Source organism: Podarcis raffonei, chromosome 16, assembly GCF_027172205.1.
Source record: "Podarcis raffonei isolate rPodRaf1 chromosome 16, rPodRaf1.pri, whole genome shotgun sequence".
Lineage (NCBI taxonomy): Eukaryota > Metazoa > Chordata > Lepidosauria > Squamata > Lacertidae > Podarcis > Podarcis raffonei.
Window position 1 is genome coordinate 8,662,254 of NC_070617.1, and position 19,753 is coordinate 8,682,006.

Genomic DNA, 19,753 nt, shown 5'->3' on the forward strand with positions numbered 1-19,753 from the left:
TGGCGCCCTCGGGCTCCGCTGTTTGGTTTTGCTTTTACCTGCTTTTGCTCGACGGGACCCCCGGCCGCTGCTTTTCCACGCCGTCCCAAGGCGCCTCTCCCGCCGCTGCTGCCGGACAGGGAAGGCGAGAGGGCGGCTGGCTCTGGCAAGAAGCCTCCCCGCCCAGATCCGGAGGGGGCGGCCTGGCGAGCCGCGAGGGGTCCGGCCTCTGGGCGCGGATGAGAGAGGCGAGGAGCAGAGCCCGGGCGCGCAACTCGCGCGTTTTCACGGGGCTTGTGCGCCAGCTTTTCTTAAAGGTTTAAGGAGCGACAGGATATTATTATTATTATTTAGTAACCATGCACTTTACAAAAAAAAGGTTGCGTGGTGAATTATAAACATTACTTCTCCATCCTCCCCTTCTATAGATTGTCTCCAACTCAAAGTAAACCCCTTGAAATTAATGGATCGAGTTAGTCATGCCCATCAGTTTCTTTTCTTATTATTTTCATATATATACATTTATATTATTTTGCCAGATTTTAACATTTTCGATTTCGACTCCCTTCCCCCTCCTCCTGAGGTTCCTTACATTTTTTTTATCTTTTCCTGCATGCTCTTAACTTATTCTTTTATTCGTCTGTTCTGATATATATCATATATCTATCTATCTATCTGTCTGTCTGTAGGTTATCGCAATAATCCAGCCAATGTCTTAATCTGTTTACAACTTGCTTGTAAATACACAATAAACCACTTCCATTCCTTTCTAAAGAGTTTGTTTGTTATCTTTATTTGTTATTCTTCCAGTAAGTTTCGCCATTTCTGCATACTCCATTAATTTCTGTATCCAATCTTTCGTCAAGACCTCTTCATCTTTCCACTTTTGGGCAAATCACATTCTTGCGGCTGTAGTAGCATGCATAAAAAAACAAACAACTATTACTGTTTGGGTAGTTCTAATCCTATAATTCTCCAGAGAATGCCCATCAGTTCCAAGGGGTTTACTCTAAGTAGTTGTAACACGGGAGACAGGTTCTTTCTGTCCACCCACCCATGAATATTCTCTCTTTTTTTTTAATAAATTTTTATTAATTTTCCAACACATATTAAAAGACAATACAAAACACTACAAAAACAAACAAACATATAAACACGTATAATTTCTTAACCTTCTTTTCCTTAAGCCTTCTTTCAGCGACTTCCCCATACCTCCTTTTTCTGCATCCCTGTTCTAAATCTTTCCAGCAACCCCTAGTTTTAATTACTTATAACACTTCCTTTAAATCCTTTTTCTCATGTCCAGTTGTTTATCGCTGCAATTCTATTTTGCATTACTCAAAACATTTTAACACTCATTAATTTTACAACAGTTCTTAAGATAAACTTTAAATTTCTTCCAATCTTCTTCCACCGTCTCTTTCCCTTGGTCGCGGATTCTGCCGGTCATCTCAGCCAGTCCCATGTAGTCAATCACCTTCGTCTGCCATTCTTCCAGTGTGGGTAGTTCTTGTGTCTTCCAGTACTTTGCTAAAAGTACTCTTGCTGCTGTTGTCGCATACATAAAAAACGTCCTATCTTTCTTTGACACCAATTGGCCTACCATGCCCAAGAGAAAGGCCTCTGGTTTCTTCACAAAAGTGCATTTAAGCACCTTTTTCATTTCATTATAAATCGTTTCCCAGAAAGCCTTAATCTTTGGGCATGTCCACCAAAGGTGATAAAAAGTACCTTCAGTTTCATTACATTTCCAGCATTTGTTATTGGGCAAATGATAAATTTTTGCAAGCTTGACTGGGGTCATGTACCACCTATAAATCATTTTCATAATATTCTCTCTTAAGGCATTACATGCCGTGAACTTTATACTGGTGCACCCATGAATATTCTCATTCATCACTTCACGTACAAATATTCATGTGTTCTTCCATACAGATATATTCCATCCATCCACATGTATATTTCATCACTGTCATATATATCTACACTTTCTTCCTTTCGTCTGTCTAAATGCAACATGTCTGCCTCTTCATCAACCACCTGTTTGACTTTCTGTCTATTCACCTGGTCCAGTCATGCTTATACAAGTCTGTCTATCCATCCATGTCCCCCCATGTCCATATCTATCGGTCATCCGTATATGTATCTGTTTGTCTCTCCATCCATCCATGTCTGTGTCCGCACATCCCTCCATGTCCAGGTCTGCCTCTAGCCGTCCTTGTCGAAATTGGTCTGTCCGTCCATGCCCATTGATCGAGGTACAATACCAATTCATCCATCCATCCACAGACAGACAGATTCGTACCTGCCCATCCACCCACATACAAATCTACCTCTCCAGTCTTCCATTTCCATCCATTCAGATGCATGTGTCTGTTTATCCATATGTTGTTTAGTCGTTTAGTCGTGTCCGACTCTTCGTGACCCCATGGACCAGAGCACGCCAGGCACTCCTGTCTTCCACGTTTATCCATATAATAATAGCCATTTTATTATTCGTACCCCACTCATCTGACTGGGTTGCCCCAGCTGCCCCAATGTATGCGGGGGGGACGGGACAGATTTGTACGTGTCCACCCATCCACGTACAGATCTGTCTGTCCATCCATCTCCCGGTTCTTAGTCCAACACACTTGAACCACTACACCACAAATGGCTCCCAATATATTGTGTTTGTTTGTTGTTACTTACATATTTGCTTAAACTGGAAATTTTCATTTTTGAAACTGTAGTTTTGCTTGTTTACCTTACGACAGCACGGGCATTTTTGTCTTTTATTGGATCCGTCTTACATGCTATCAAAAGTTTTGCATATTGCCATTCCCACCCCCACCCCAAATTTTTTAATACTTTGTTCCCTGCTCTGGGATTGAAAGGATTCAATGAAGAGCAAGCTATAAATATTGTTTTCTTTTTAAGTCCCTGTCTATACCAGCCTGTTAATCTCTGTAAAAACGCGTCCATCTCTAGCCATTGATAATCACCATAGTAAAGGGACCAGCATATTCATTTCTTTCCTAAGCGCTTCGTGTTTTAAAATATGCATATTTATTCAAAGCATTGTACATATTCATTCTTCCTGGCTGTCGCCACAGACTGTAATGCAGAAAGATAAGAAGGAGGGAGCTTTTGCAAATGAGCCCAGACTGGGGACTCCAAAAGTGCTATTTAAAAACAAAATGTTGCCATCCACTGCATACATTTAAAGCACACCTGATGCACATTTAAAGGACATGACTCGCCCCCACAGAATCCTGGAAACTGTAGTTTGTTAAGGGTGCTGGGAATGGTAGCTGTTAGGATTTTTTGTGGGACCTCGTGCTCATTAAATGCACTTTGAATGCACTTTATACAGAACTTGCTCATGAGTAAGCAAAAGGGACAGGGTGGGTCTGCATGGGTGAAATCTGACACGACACAACATGTTTTCTTGTTATAAATTCCACCTTGCTGCTGAATTCTGGATCCTGTCTTGGAAAGCCACAATCCTATGCATGTGTTTATTTGGGAAACCCAATTGGGTTTCGGCACAGCGATGATCTCAGGAGCAAATCCCACTGCCACGCATGAGGCTTACTCCCGAGTAAAAGCATGCACCGACCTGGGACATGCAACCATCATCTGAGGCCCTTCTTTGTGTGCCTTCTCTGTGAGAGGTCCAGAGAGTGGCAACATGAGAACAGGACCTTTTCTGCAGTGGCTCCCTATGTGTGGAATGTTGCCTCCAATGGGGTTCACTTGGCACCTTCATTACATGTCTTTAGGCACCAGGCAAAAACTTTCCTCTTCTCCCAGGCCTTGGGCTGTATAAACTATCTATGGCCTTTTAAACTATGTGTGTGAGGATTGTTTTCATTTGTTACTATGGGATGTATTTTTGTGTTTTTTATTGTAAAGTGCCCTGTGACCCTTGAGTGAGGTATAGAAATTATTATTATTATTATCCTTTGAGCAGGGCTGGGTTTAGGTTTGATGAGGCCCTAAGCTACTGAAGGTAATGAGGCCCTTTATATGTCCAGCTATCCTTGGTCAACAACAAATTGTCACTGTTTTTTGTGTTGCATATATGCTATATGGCAATTTATGGACCTAATAAGTATCTACACAACACAAAACACTGTTGCTGTAAGTAAGTTTTACTTTATTTGTTTTTTTATCTTATATTTTGGAAATGTACATCCAGTTTTTTCCCCTTTAAATTTTGGGGGGGCTCCCAAGAGAGCGGGGCCCTAAGCCAGGCATGTCCAAAGTCCGTTTTGGGGGGCCTAATCTGGATCTGGCCCCTGTGGCATTTATTTCCTGGGGTAAAATCCAAAAAAAACCTCAACATCTTCAATCCTTAAAAAAGGTCAAAAACTTTGGTTGGCCGGCCCCCACAGCCCTTCACTTCATCAAGTCTGGCCCTCTTTGAAAAAAGTTTGGACACCACTGTAAGCTATAGCTTGTTTAGTTTATACGTAAATCCGGTACTGCCTTTGAGTCAAGAAGGCCTGCTCTGGAATTGTGCTCTGCATGTTTTACAAGCCAAGCCATTTGTGCACAGCCTTCGCTCGTTTGCTTTGCTTTGATCGGCTAATTAGAATCGCAGAACTGCAGAGTTGAAAGGGATCCCCGAGGGTCATCCAGTCCAACCCCCTGCGAAACAGGAATCTTTTACCCAACATGGGGCTCCAATCCATGACCCTGACATTTAAGCGTCTCATGCTTTCGCGGCTTAGCGATCCCACATCTGCCTCGCGAAATTATTTCACTGGATCCACGGCGCGTTTGCAAAAAACCCAATTTAAGAGTTTTTAAAAGCCACGCGTCCCTCGCGCAAAAAAAATCGAAAATTGCCCTGGCGAGCGGGGAGGGACTTCTTCCTTTTCCTTTTTGCAAGCACGTCTCTCGTTTGCAAAAAACAAAACAAAAAAAAAAAAAACCCCCACCGCCTAGTAGCTCTTCCTGCACAAGAAACTCCGGCGCGGAGAAACATTTCCGCCTCTGCAAAATAAAAACCGGCGCACCGCAATCCATTACAGCTGCAAGATCTGTGGCGCCACTATTTAAATTGAATAAAAGGAGCGGCGTGGTGGTGCATTGCATGGCGCGAGTGCTGCAGGTGCGTTTTAGCCAGCAAGGACTGGGGGACCTGCTGGTAAGAGCGCTAACAGAAACGGCACCCTGGTATCCGGGTTTTGCAACTCTCCCTTTCCAATAAAAGTCCCGCGGGACGGAGGAATGCGGATTGATTCCGGATTCGAAGCGCGCACGGCAGCTGCGTCCGCACGCCGCCCTGCCAGCGTTGCAGCGCGGCTCAGGTATGGCCCCAGAGAAAATGTGGGGAGTTTGCCTTGGCCCTTGATGCTGCGGGTTCCTCTTCTCCTGAAATGGCTAAATATCTTAAGCGGATAGGGACCATCTCTGTTTTTAATTCGCCTTGGAAGGGGGGCGGTGCGTGTCCTTTTACATGCTGCTGGTGGGGAGGTCATGGGGAATCTTCCTTCCTGCTCTTTCTCTAGTCCTTCCACCCACCCTATTTCCTTCTCCCTTTCTCTATTGCTTAGGGTGGGGAACCTGTGTCCCATTAGAGTGTTAGGTAAAGGGACCCCTGACCATTCGGTCCAGTCATGACTCACTTTATTAGCTTCCGGGTCATGTGGCCAGCATGACTAAGCCGCTTCTGGCGAGCCGGCACCAGAGCAGCGCACGGAAACGCCGTATACCTTCCCGCTGGAGCGGTACCTATTTATCTACTTGCACTTTGATGTGCTTTCGAACTGCTAGGTTGGCAGGAGCAGGGACCGAGCAACGGGAGCTCACCCCGTCGCGGGGATTTGAACTGCCGACCTTCTGATCGGCAAACCCTAGGCTCTGTGGTTTAACCCACAGCGCCACCCGCGTCCCTACTAGAGGTGGTACCGTACTTTAATTTATTGTCCCGTCTTGTCATCCCAAGGCCCCAGAGGGAGTTGCAACACTACAAAATAAAAATGCAGTTTTGAGCAACAGATTCCTGTTTTGCAGGGGGTTAGACTAGGGACGCGGGTGGCGCTGTGGGTAAAACCTCAGCGCCTAGGGCTTGCTGATCGCATGGTTGGCGGTTCGAATCCCTGCGGCGGGGTGAGCTCCCGTCTTTCGGCCGCAGCTCCTGCCCACCTAGCTGTTCGAAAGCACCCCTAAGCGCAAGTAGATAAATAGGTACCGCTTTCTAGCGGGAAGGTAAACAACGTTTCCGTGTGCTGCGCTGGTGCTGGCTCTCCAGAGCAGCTTCGTCACGCTGGCCACGTGACCCGGAAGTGTCTCTGGATAGCGCTGGCCCCCCGGCCTCTTGAGATGGGCGGACAACCCTAGAGTCGGACACGACTGGCCCGTACGGGCAGGGGTACCTTTAGACTAGATGACCCTTGGGGTCCCTTCCAACAACAATTCTGTTATTCTGCTATTCTAATTATCTGATCATAAACAAGCATCTGAGCTAAGGCTGTGCCCAGATGCTGGGCTTGTAAAATATTAGTACCGCGATCCCAGACCAGAGCTTTTTTTACTCAAAGGATATTATGATTATTTTGATTATTATTATTACGATTTGCAATATAAACACACACACAGGCCATGCTTCCTGGGGCAGATGGGGATTGTAGTTAATTAACATCTGGATGGCCACATAGTCCTCATATCTCTCTCACAACCTGAAAGGTTGTTGTCAGGCAGTTTTGTGGGTTTTCTTTCTTAATACTTGCAAAGCTAAATATTGGGATTTTTTCCTTTTAAATTTTTGAAACTTTATTGTGACATATTGACTGTTAGTAACCACCACAAGGTTAAATATTTTTGCCTAATGAGCCCTTCCCCCATCGTATTTAGAAAATGCTGTCTTGTTTTTTGGGTGGCTCCATTTTGCTCCCAAAATGATTGGCACTGCGCCACTCACATTTGCTCTTGGAGGGGAAAATGATGAAAGGCCATTCCAGTAACTTTATTTCTTCCTGGTTGTTGTTGTTGTTGTTGTTGTTTAAATTGATAATAATTACTTCTGGTCTCCTTTTCAGGTTGATGTCTCCATGGACCCTTTGAAGATGTGAGTATTTGGAGTAGAGGATAAGATGTGGCTCAGAGAAGGCCTTAGATATCCAAGCAATGGCTGAATGTGAGCTAGTATGATTACAAATAAATGTGGATTTTGTTCCTCAGCCTGAAATAAGGAGGTTGGCTGTCATGGCCTTTTTAGTGGTGGCTCCCAGATGGTAGAACGATCTTCCCCAGAGAGGCTCACCTTTTGCCTATGAAGTCCCCCTCTTTTTTGGTGTCAAGTGAAGTTTTTAAAAAGAATCCCAGCTCTTTTAACATCATCCTAGGCATAGTTCCACCCTTACTTTCAGACCGTGATATATCAATACATCACAACGTTTAGCCGGTGATATATTGCGATGTTGAAAACCAGATGTCGCCCAGCCTTATTACTGAGATGTTAAATTTCTGCCTTTTATGGTGGTTGAGAGTGCAGTTTTATTTTTGCAGAGTTTTCCATCTCTCTGTGTGATTGTGTCAGGGCTGAGGAACCTTTGACCCTCCAGCGGCAGCTGGGCTCCATAGGAAGCTGCCTTAGTTGGACCAAGGTTTGTAAGCCAGCAGCAAACCATGGTTTCAGTTGATTAAACAAACCACAGTGAAGCTGCTGGGGCAGAGTTGAAACATATAATACTGAGCCGTGATTTAATAAACCATGACTCAGGTTGATGTGCAAGACAGGCCAAATTTTGCTGCAATGAATGTGTGTTACCCTATTTCTTTCCCCTTCGGGAATAATTCTTCTATCAACACACGTGACATCTAAGGTTTCTCTGAACTTGCTTTTCAGGTCAAACCCTGGCAACGAGAGGAATAATGGCAAAACTCTGAATAAGCATGTCAAAGCAGCTACACCAAGGCATCCTGGTAAGTTTGTGCCGCTCAGGTTTTGAAAATGTTTGGGCTGGGGAGTAATAAACAAATGGCACCTGCAACACAGTGTTGCAGCGTGGAGGATTTCCTTATTTACTGCCTTTGGGTGGCGCTGTGGGTTAAACCACAGAGCCTAGGACTTGCCAATCAGAAGGTCGGCGGTTTGAATCCCCGCGACGGGATGAGCTCCCGTTGCTCGGTCCCTGCTCCTGCCAACCTAGCAGTTCGAAAGCACACCAGTGCAAATAGATAAATAGGTACCGCTCCGGCGGGAAGGTAAATGGCGTTTCCGTGCACTGCTCTGGTTCGCCAGATGCGGCTTAGTCATGCTGGCCACGTGACCCGGAAGCTGTACGCCGGCTCCCTCGGCCAATAAAGCGAGATGAGCGCCGCAACCCCAGAGTCGGTCATGACTGGACTGCACGGTCAGGGGTCCCTTTACCTTTAGAGCCCAGCTCTCCTCCAAGGAGCTCAAGGTGGCATGCAGAGTTCTCCTCCCCATGTGACCGTCACAACAACCCTGTGAGGTAGTTTAGGCTGAAAGTGAGTGACTGGCCTGAGGCCCCCCTAATGAACTCCATGTCTGAGTGTGGATTTGAGTTCTGGTCTCTCCCAAGTCCTAATCCGACGTTCTAACCACTATACTGCACTGACCAGAGAATGGTGCAATGTTTAGCGTTCCTTTTAAGGTTGATTCCTGCCAGCCATGCCCTCTGCCAGGACGCTCCATTCCATCCCCTCTCCCTGACTGCCACTGGCTTCTGAACATAGATAAGTCCTCCCTGGGCTTTTCTGCTTTGCTTCCTTAGCTCCCGGATTCAATCCCCTTACGTGGGAGGTCAACGTAAGCAATAAAGAGATTTTTCCCTCCTCTCCACTTTAAACAAATAAATTGAAAGAACAAACCTCCGTGTGTGTGTGTGTGTGTGTGTGTGTGTGTGTGTGTATATATATATATATATATATATATATATATATATATATATATAAATACAGGGAAGGAAGGGGAAGAAAACACCTTTTACCTTTTCTGCTTTACAGAAACTTTCCTTAGCATTTTTATATATTTTTAATTTTTTCGACAAAGTAATGATAAAATGTAAATAAGAATAAAATGTGCACCCCACCTCTGAGACCATTCCATTGTAACTATTCAACCTCCCAAAAATTCAGCACCTCTCATGATGGTTTGACCCCTTTCTGTTTTAACAGTATAAATTCTGCAAACACCGTATCTCCTCAAAATAATTTCTCCTGCATATTCCCCGTCTTACCTTAATGGCACATGTTAATTTATCATTAAGATCTATATCCCACACCTGTTTATACCATTCTTCCGTTTTATATTCTGCTTGCCCCTTCCACTTCCTAGCCTTTACCATAAATAATAATAATAATAATAATAATAATAATAATAATAATATAATTTGCATACCACCTTTCATCCACAGATTTCAGGGCAGTTCACAACATCAAATTACAATATAAAAGACACAAAAGACACAATATCTGTTCATTATAGTTCCATCCTGTTGCTCATCCTCATAGCTTCTCCCAAACACAGTTTTTCTTTGATGGCTCTGGGTTGGTTTTCCCCCCGTCTAGAAAAAACCAGCATACACAATCGCCTCCACATCTCCATGAACCAACATACAGTGGTTCCTTGGTTCTCAAACGCCTTGGTACTCAAACAGCTTGCAACCCAAACACTGCATACCCGGAAGGAAGTGTTCTGGTTTGCGAACCTTTTTCGGAAGCCAAACATGTTCCAATTTGAGTGTTATGCTTCTGTTTTGAGTGCCACACCTCCGTTTTGAGTGTTACGCTGAGATCTGTCTGTTTTTGCTATTTTTTTGCATTTTTGTGGCTCTTTTTTTTTGTTTTTGTGTCTGTGTGGAACCCAGTCCAACTACTGATTGTCAAACTACGGTGTGGAATCCAGTCCAGCTACTGATTGATTGTGTGACTGCAGTACATTGTTTCTCGCTTTCATTTTATACATCCATGGTCTCGTCAGATAGTAAAATTCATGTTAAATTGCTGTTTTAGGGGTTGTTTTTAAAAGTCTGGAACGGATTAATCCGTTTTGCATCACTTTCTATGGGAAAGCGTACCTTGGTTTTGGAACACTTTGGTTTTGGAACAGACTTCCGGAACGGATTAAGTTTGAGAACCAAGGCACCACTGTACAGGCATTTGCACGAATGTCAGCTGAAAACATTTTCATACGAAAATGTCGATGGGAGTTCAGGGCTTTGGGTGGCATTGTTGACTCGATGATCATGGAAGGTGAGGAGCATGATTACAAAAGACAACTTCTTGCATTAATTAATGTACAGCCGTACCTTGGAAGTCAAACAGGATCCGTTCCGGAAGTCCGTTTGACCCAAAGTGTTTGAAAACCAAAGCTCGGCTTCTGATTGGCTGCAGGAAGCTCCAGCAGCCAATCGGAAGCCGCGTCGGATGTTCGACTTCCAAAAGAACGTTTGAAAGCTAGAACACTCACTTCTGGTTCGAGAACTAAGCTGTTCAAAAAGCAAGTTATGACTGTATTTAAAAAGAAGGGGCATGTGCAAATGGGCCAACATAAGTTTGAAGTTAATAGGGAAATAATGGAGAATGGGAAGAGGAAAGGGTCTGTATGAGAGGCAGGTCAGAGTGGCTTTTCTCAGGGTGGGCGAAGCTCTCCCAGATGGGAAGATTCAACTTCTCTGTATGTGTGAAGATTAATATAAAATGCTGACTGAGGGCCACATAGATATATTTATAATTTTGTTTTATGAGCGTCATTAATGTATTTTACTTTAGGTTTTTTCTGTTAGATCTTTTTTATTATTATTATTATTATTATTCCCTTTCGTTTAGTTTGAATTTTATGGCATATTCGGTTGAAAACCTTTAATAAAATTGATTCAAAAAAGAGAGAATGTGAAGCTATTAGCATAATGAAGAGAGATTTGTATGCATTGCCCAATATACTGTATTTTTCGCTCTATAAGACGCACCAGACCACAAGGCGCACCTAGTTTTTGGAGGAGGAAAACAAGAAAAAAGATATTCTGAATCTCAGAAGCCAGAACAGCAAGAGGGATCGCTGCACAGTGAAAGCAGCAATCCCTCTTGCTGTTCTGGCTTCTGGGATAGCTGCGCAGCCTGCATTCGCTCCATAAGATGCACACACATTTCCCCTTACTTTTTAGGAGGGAAAAAGTGAGTCTTATAGAGCAAAAAAATACAGTATTTAACTTCTCTGTCTGGCCCTCGGGACTCTTTCCAGGCCACGCCCCACACTTCCCTGTTTGCACCCTCCTTAAGACTTTCTGCCTGCCTTGCCAAACTTTGATAATGCTTCCTGATTTGCCTGGATGGAGGATAGAGGGGGCTTTGTTTGTGTGGAAAGTAGCCAACCATACAGACTGACATGTGGCCCTTGGGAGATTACCCAGAACAGTATGTGGCCCTCAGGCTGGAGAGAGTTCTGCACCCCCGAAATAAAGGCACATAGGAAAAAAACATTTTGAAAAAATACGGTTCCGGAACTGGAATATTAATAGATAATGTGTAAAACGTGCAGGGGTAAGCAAGGAAATAATAAAAGAATAAATGGAATAATTATTAAACTACAACAACACAACAAGATGGACGAAGTAAAAAAAATATTGAGATCACACATGGGTGAAGGGGAGTGGGGGGTATAGGGGAATTTATAAAAATTTCTAATATAATATTTCTAATCGCATTGCATTTATATACAGTAAAGGGAAGTCTATAGCAATTAGGTATATTTTAATTTACTCACCTTTGTAATAGGCTTATGTTACAAAACAAATATGGATTTTGAATTAGATGTTTGTAATTCTTTTTCGGTTTTGGAATAAAGTTTAAAAAAGAAAAAGGAAAAATATTTTGGTTTCCCTGCAGAGATTTATGCCCCGTTCCCTGCCCCAAACCAATCTGGCTGCAAAATCTTGGGCTGTTTTTAAGGATTATGTGTGTGTGTGTGTTTCTTTGGCACCCATTTCAGGAAAACGGGAACCGCGGTGCTCCATTCTCCTCCCAGCCCTCTCGGCTGGGTTTTCTTTCCACACAATGTGCCTGCAGGCTTCTGAACAGGGCATAATCCTTTATGGCCAAACATTTCTCCCCTCACTGGGGTCAGAAGTCAGAAAGCCATTGTCCGGTTATTTATAGCTGTGTCCTGTCTCTGAATTATCTTTGTTCGTTTGGGGCAGGCAGGTTGGAAAGCAGCCGACAAGTGGCAGGCGGGCCGGCTGGAGGTTTTGTGCTTGTGCCGGAGCCATTTTTACTGGGCGAGGGGGTTAGTGTGCTCAGCTGTGCAACATCCAAGTTCTTCCCCCCACATCCTAGGGGTGGATGGTGGGGCACAAGGCAAGGAGCCCAAATGTGGGTGGAGCGAAAGCTGGCGATTGGTGGAGCCAGAGCCCATCAGAGGAAGTGCCAGTTTAGGCCACATTCACAGCATAATGCGCATTTAGAGTGCGTGGCTTCGCCCCAGAGAATCCTGGGAACTGACATTTACCCCTCACAGGGGATTAGGCCAAATCTGGTCCTACATCCTTCTGACAGTGACTGACCAGGGCCACGGGTGGCGCTGTGGGTTAAACCACAGAGCCTAGGGCTTGCCGATCAGAAGGTCGGCGGTTCGAATCCCCGTGACGGGGTGAGCTCCCGTTGCTCGGTCCCTGCTCCTGCCAACCTAGCAGTTCGAAAGCACAAAGTGCAAGTAGATAAATAGGTACCACTCTGGCGGGAAGGTAAACGGCGTTTCCATGCGCTGCTCTGGTTCACCAGAAGCGGCTTAGTCATGCTGGCCACATGACCCGGAAGCTGTACGCTGGCTCCCTCGGCCATTAAAGCGAGATGAGCGCCGCAACCCCAGAGTCGTCTGCGACTGGACCTAATGGTCAGGGGTCCAGTTACCTTTAATACCACTTAAATGGTCATGGCTTCCCCCAGAGAATTCTGGGAGCTGTAGTTTGTTACGGGTGCTGAGAGTTGTTCGGAAGACCCCCAATTCCCCTGGCACAGCTACAATTCTCAGAGTGGATTAATCTGTCAATCCCTCTTCACGGGGGACTGTGGGAATTGTAGCTTGGGGGAGGGAATAGGGGGGTCCCCTGACAACTCTCAGCACCCTGAACAAATTGCAGTTTCCCAGGATTCTTAGGGGGAAGCTGCGTCTGTTTAAAGCGATATGATACTGCTTTAAATATGTATGCTGTGGTACCTCGGGTTAAGAACTTAATTTGTTCTGGAGGTCTGTTCTCAACCTGAAAGTGTTCTTAACCTGAAGCACCACTTTAGCTAATGGGGCCTCTTGCTGCTACGGCGCGATTTCTGTTCTCATCCTTAAGCAAAGTTCTCAACCTGAGGTAATACTTTAGAGCAGTACATGTGAAAAGGATCTAGGAGTCTTGGTTGACCACAAACTTGACATGAGCCAACAGTGTGACGCGGCAGCTAAAAAAGCCAATGCAATTCTGGGCTGCATCAATAGGAGTATAGCATCTAGATCAAGGGAAGTAATAGTGCCACTGTATTCTGCTCTGGTCAGACCTCACCTGGAGTACTGTGTCCAGTTCTGGGCACCACAGTTCAAGAAGGACACTGACAAACTGGAATGTGTCCAGAGGAGGGCAACCAAAATGGTCAAAGGCCTGGAAACGATGCCTTATGAGGAACGGCTAAGGGAGCTGGGCATGTTTAGCCTGGAGAAGAGGAGGTTAAGGGGTGATATGATAGCCATGTTCAAATATATAAAAGGATGTCACATAGAGGAGGGAGAAAGGTTGTTTTCTGCTGCTCCAGAGAAGCGGACACGGAGCAATGGATCCAAACTACAAGAAAGAAGATTCCACCTAAACATTAGGAAGAACTTCCTGACAGTAAGAGCTGTTTGACAGTGGAATTTGCTGCCAAGGAGTGTGGTGGATTCTCCTTCTTTGGAGGTCTTTAAGCAGAGGCTTGACAACCATATGTCAGGAGTGCTCTGATGGTGTTTCCTGCTTGGCAGGGGGTTGGACTCGATGGCCCTTGTGGTCTCTTCCAACTCTATGATTCTAATATTTCTGGGTTAGCGGAGTCTGTAACCTGAAGTGTATGTAACCTGAAGCGTATGCAACCCGAGGTACCACTGTACTGCAGATGGGGCCTTAGGGTGTCAAACCAAACCCCTTATTTATGGGGAGGGGGACGCATCTCTCAAAAATTCCTCTGGTTTTCTCCTTCCAGGATCCTTCAAGAAAAAAGAATCTGAACTTTTTGTCGGCAATCTCCCGTTGGATATCAAGGAGGTGAGGTTTGGTGCTTTCTGTTTTGGAATATATTTCCTGCGGACACTTCCGCCGGCTGCCTTTTTCTCGTATATTAAGCCGTGAAAAATGGGCCTGTGATATGGTCTAGATAATCCCCGTTCTTGTTTTCCCCTAAGTTGTCATCTACAACCCTCCTCTTTAAACCCAAACACGCATCATGAATGTGTCTGTCTTACAAGGCTGTATATTGGGCAAAGGAAATGTCCAGCGAGAAGGTGGGACCCGGGCATGGGTTGCCTCTGCCTACAACCCGGGACAGGTGGGGTCATGTGACACGGTCATGTGGTACAGCTTTGTGGGCGTAATCTGGCTCAGAAGGCTCCACCCACCCCAGTTTCTAGCCCACCTTCACCCCGTCCATCTGCACTATGTACTTAAACACTACCATGCCACATTAAAGGGTCACGGTTTTCCCCAAAGAATCCTGGGAAATGTTGTTGGTTAAGGATGCTGAGAGTGTTTAGGAGACCCCTGTTCCCTTCGCAGAACTATGCACAACTGAGCTATCACCTGGGATAGCTCAGTTGGTAGAGCAGGAGACGCTTAATGTCCGGGTTGTGGGTTCAAGTTCCACGTTGGCCAGAAAGATTCCTGCATTGCATGTTGTGTGTATATATAAATGTATGATGATATGTAAAGTAACACAGTAGCTTACAGCTAGGAAGCTAAATAACTCATCTAGGTGATTGGTAACTTCTTTGTAAAGACTATACAATGTCCAGACTCTTTATATTCAAAAGAACTCTACTTTTATAAACATATAACCGAGAAGAATACATTTACAATCTCATGCTTATTCACTTTGTTCCTTATCGAGAGCTCCTGTGCAGGTTTCTCCCGATTAACGTTTCTGTTTTCTAGCTGTATCACTTGGTCCAGTCCGATGTCCATAGCAATGTATCACGGCCACTTGGTTGGGTGCCCATACTGCATCATGAATGGACATTGTTTCTACCAACATACGTGTGCAAAACTCGTGAGGCTGAATCCCTGGGAAAGGGGAGGGAAAGAGGACCTGGAAAATAGATATAAACTCTTTGTAAAATGCTTTCAGGTGTGTTTGCTGTGAATCAATCACGCAGGTGCCTTTCTGCTGCTCTGGATAGCAGGAATAAAGACTCTTTCTCTGAATTAACCCCTTCCCCGGGAGCAATGCTGTTCCTACCCGTGAGAAAGGCCTTAAAGGCTACAGTTTCACTTCAGACAGATCACACAGACACACACTGTCCTCAGCAGAGCAGCCATTCTCCTCACATATGCACAGAGAGGAGCAGAAAGCAGTTAAAAAAAATGACAGTTACTGGAATAACAGTCACAACGGAATGGAATGCCTCTCTCATGTGACTCAGCCAATCACACGAGGGCTACTTCCAAAGAGGGGGGGAAAACCCATGTTAAAAATACACAATAATTTAACATAAGTAAATATTCTCATTTAAAGAATTTTTTACCATTATCCTTAACGTTGCATTACTGGATAGCTCAGTTGGTTAGAGTGTGGTGCTGGTAATGCCGAGGTTGCAGGTTTGACCCCTGTAAGGGGCAGCTGCATATTCCTGCATTTTGGGGGGTTGGGCTAGATGATCCTCGGTCCCTTCCGACTCTCCGATTCTGTGAGTAGCCGAGTGATCAGTCCTTCTTCCCAAGGGACTCTGGGAATTGCAGCTGGAGGGGGGGGTCACCTAGCGCTCAGCCCCTTAAACAAAAACTCCACCTCCCAGGATTCCTTTGGAAGAAGCCATGACTGTTTAAAGTCCTCGGTACTGCTTTAAATTCACTGTGCAGGCAATGCCTTAGATTTGAAACTCAGGGGCTTGCCTCTAAATATACCCTTTTGTGTGCTGTAATTAAACTGCAGGGATCTCTCTTGGTTTAACCCAGGAGTGATTTTCGGGGTGGGGTGTTAATCCCGTTGTGAATCTTCCCCTCTTGTTTCTAGACAGAGTTAGCGCTTGCATTCCGGGAGTTTGGTGTGAAGACGGTCAAGAAACACAAGACAACTTTTACCAGGTACATCCTGCGCTAAACGGGAGGTATTGGAAGAAACCTTTGATAACCCTCCGTTCAGGGATTGGGGAATGTCCGCCCTCCCGCGAGGGTGATCCTCTTTGGCCTTGCTGTAGCCTTATGAGGCTTTGCCCTCGGGTGGGAAAAATATTGCGCCCGGGAAAGGGAGATGGGAGTCAACAGACACTCAAGGAATAGTTTCGGAGAAAAGGCTTTTATTTCTACCATCCATGAACTGGTAGAAGGAGCAAGTGTGATAACTCACAAAAACATGCACAAGTTCACAGTCATGTGCACAGAGTATATATTCCCATTCCAGTTACCGTATTTTTCGCACCATAGGACGCACCGGACAATAGGACGCACCTTGTTTTAGAGGGGGGAGAACAAGGGAAAAAAATTCTTTCGCTCTCTGCCCAGCGCCCCTTCAGCGAAGTGGCAGGAGGCGCTGCGCAGAGAGGGGGAGAATTTTCCCCCTCTTGTTTTCCCACTCTAAACCAAGGTGCCCTTTAAGGTGCGTTCAGACGGCTACCTTGGAAGCCTGGAGAGCGAGAGGGGTCGGTGCACACCGACCCCTCTCGCTCTCCAGGCTTCAGGTTCCTTTCGAACTGCTCTTTGGGGCTGGCGGGGGGAAGCCCAGCACCAGCCCCAAAGAGCAGGTCAGGGAGCAGCGGAAAGGCGCAGCGGAGAGGCTGCTGCCATAGTCATGCGTCACTTCTCCAGCCGGGAGAGGGTCGCGGGGGGCAGCTTTAGCCCCGCGCGCGCTCTCCCGGCTGGAGAGGCGACGCGCGGCTATGGAGGCTCCTGCCATAGCCGCGCGTCGCCTCTCCAGCCGGGAGACGGTCGCGGGGCTATGGCGTCTTTGAAGGGGAAAAAGTGTGTCGTATAGAGCGAAAAATACGGTACCTCCCCTTTCTCCTCCCTCGGGAGTCCTGCCCATGAGTTCCTCTGAGCATGAACAGAAAGCTGTCTTGGGACTATTGTGGACTCTTCCCAGGAAGGGGGGGGGTGAGAAGCCAAGGGGTTTCAGAGTGTTCAGATGTTGCAACTAGAATGAGATACAAGTCAGTTCTCAGGCCTGAGTATTCTTGGCAATGACAGAGCCTATTCATTAGCCTTTTGGAGCCTTCTCGTGCTGATAAAAGAATAACATTTTGCCTGTGTACCAGCATCTTGTGAGAATCCACAGAAAAGCTGTAGCTGTGGGTTTTTAGAAGACAAAAGGAATTTTGGACCGTTTTGAGGCCTGGTTGGGGGGGTGACTTCGGGCCTAGGTGGGGTCACCTGTCCTCACCTTCCTTCATTGCGAGATCTTCCCATTATGGGCGGATAGCCTGGGGGGCTGAATGCATTCCCTTCCACCTGTGGTGATGCTCAGATGAAGGATGAAGGAAGAGAATGGGGAGAGACTATGCCCTGCTTGCTTTGGGGGTCTTTGCCCCCCTCTTGCTTTTATCTGGCTCCACCTCCTTTGACTTGGACGCCTCCTGCTGCCCCCAGTAGGTTGCTGATGCCCACTTTCCCCCAAGAGTGGGAGGACTGTGGCCCCTGAGGCCGACTGATCTGGCCCTCGCAGCTCTCCCTAGACCACACCTCTCACTCACCTGCTTTGAACCATCCATGCTTGCTTTTGTCTGGCCGGGACTTGTAAACCATACAGTCATACCTCGGGTTGAAGTCGCTTCAGGTTAAGCCTTTTCGGGTTGTGCTCCACGGCGACCCGGAAGTAATGGAGCACTTTACTTCCGGGTTTCGCCGCATGCGCAGATGCTCAAAATGACGGCATGCGCATGCGCGGAAGCGGTGAATCGCCAGATGCGTGGACGCGGGTTGCGTTCGCTTCAGGATGCAAACAGGGCTCTGGAACGGATCCCGTTCGCATCCAGAGGTACAGTGGTACCTCGGGTTAAGTACTTAATTCGTTCCGGAGGTCTGCTCTTAACCTGAAACTGTTCTTAACCTGAGGTACCGCTTTAGCTAATGGGGCCTCCCGCTGCCGCCGCACAATTTCTGTTCTCATCCTGAAGTTCTTAACCTGAGGTAATATTTCTGGGTTAGCGGAGTCTGTAACCTGAAGCGTATGTAACCCGAGGCACTACTGTATATACACGGTGGCCCCTCCCACTTTTGCCTCTGGCCCTGGCCACCACTGGCGTGTGGTTCCGGAAGGGCATGTAGCCCATGCCCTTAGCCCACGCTGAGCGTTTCTCCTTCCCTGGCCAACATGGCGCAACAGCTGACGTTGCTTCTCCTTCTCCGCAGCTTTGGGTTTTTGGAGCTGGCGTCCGCCGACATGGTCAAACTCGCCATCAAGCGGATGAACGGCAGCCTGGTTCACGGGCGACGCATAACAGTGGCCGTTGCGGAGGACAGGAGGGCCCGCGAGCCCACAAACACGGACACAGAGATGCCAGTAAATATTCCTGCCTCACTTTTAGCATTGTCTATAATGACAAGGTCCCCAGGGCAGAACCCCTCTGACGTGATTTTCTATCTCCTCGCAGACACAGATAAGTATGTGACCTGGCGTGTAGCACTCTTTGCAACTGCCGCTAGGAAAATTAGAGCAAATTAGATAGCCAAGGTAGCCACCAACTGTAAAGGAGATGAATTTATTTGACCCTATCTACATCAAGCTATGGGACGCGAGTGGCGCTGTGGGTTAAACCACAGAGCCTAGGACTTGCCGATCAGAAGGTCGGTGGTTCGAATCCCCGCGACGGGGTGAGCTCCCATTGCTCGGTCCCTGCTCCTGCCAACCTAGCAGTTTGAAAGCACGTCAAGAGTGCAAGTAGATAAATAGGTACCACTCTGGTGGGAAGGTAAACGGCGTTTCCGTGCGCTGCTCTGGTTCGCCAGAAGCAGCTTAGTCATGCTGGCCACGTGACCCGGAAGCTGTACGCCGGCTCCCTCGGCCAATAAAGCGAGATGAGCGCGCAACCCCAGAGACGGCCACGACTGGACCTAATGGTCAGGGGTCCCTTTACCTTTATATAGCCAAGGTAGCCACCAACTGTAAAGGAGATGAATTTATTTGACCTTATCTACATCAAGCTATATTTTATCCTTATCACCAAACTCCGAATATAATTGCGCACTGTATTAATTAACATCATTTTTAAATATATTAGTGGCCATGTGATAATTTTAGCTTATAAATTTTATTGTTTAATGTCTTAATTTGTATATTAAGGTACTTATATAGCTCTGTTTAGAGTAGGTAATGTCTTGATAACATAAATGTTTTAAGTTTTTTGTATCAATCCAGTATATATTTTTTAAATTGTTGAATGATTCTGTGTACATTGCGGCAGCCTTTGGCTATGTGCAATAAAACTGACTGACTGACTGACTGGCATCGTCTGCACCGGGCTTCCTCAACCTCAGCCCTCCAGATGTTTTGAGACTACAATTCCCATCATCCCTGACCACTGGTCCTGCTAGCTAGGGATCATGGGAGTTGTAGGCCAGAAAAACAACTGGAGGGCCGAGATTGAGGAAGCCTGGTC

At 46.2% G+C, this 19,753-nt stretch overlaps 1 protein-coding gene across 5 annotated transcripts in view; it reads left to right on the forward strand.

Moving 5' to 3' along the window:
* The first annotated feature begins 189 nt into the window (after window positions 1-189).
* TDRD10 (tudor domain containing 10) overlaps window positions 190-19,753 on the forward strand; it is a 30,700-nt gene continuing 11,136 nt past the window's right edge. Inside the window, exons 1-6 of one of the 5 annotated variants that reach the window (XM_053368706.1) lie at window positions 190-296; window positions 7,011-7,039; window positions 7,820-7,896; window positions 14,155-14,216; window positions 16,177-16,247; window positions 18,507-18,657. In XM_053368706.1, the coding sequence (XP_053224681.1) occupies window positions 219-296; window positions 7,011-7,039; window positions 7,820-7,896; window positions 14,155-14,216; window positions 16,177-16,247; window positions 18,507-18,657 (468 nt within the window). In that variant the 5' untranslated portion in view covers window positions 190-218. Of the gene's footprint in view, window positions 297-3,766; window positions 3,899-4,900; window positions 5,117-5,339; window positions 5,413-7,010; window positions 7,040-7,819; window positions 7,897-14,154; window positions 14,217-16,176; window positions 16,248-18,506; window positions 18,658-19,753 lie in introns of those variants that run through there. The other 4 variants (XM_053368710.1, XM_053368707.1, XM_053368708.1 and 1 more) reach the window with 4 other exon arrangements.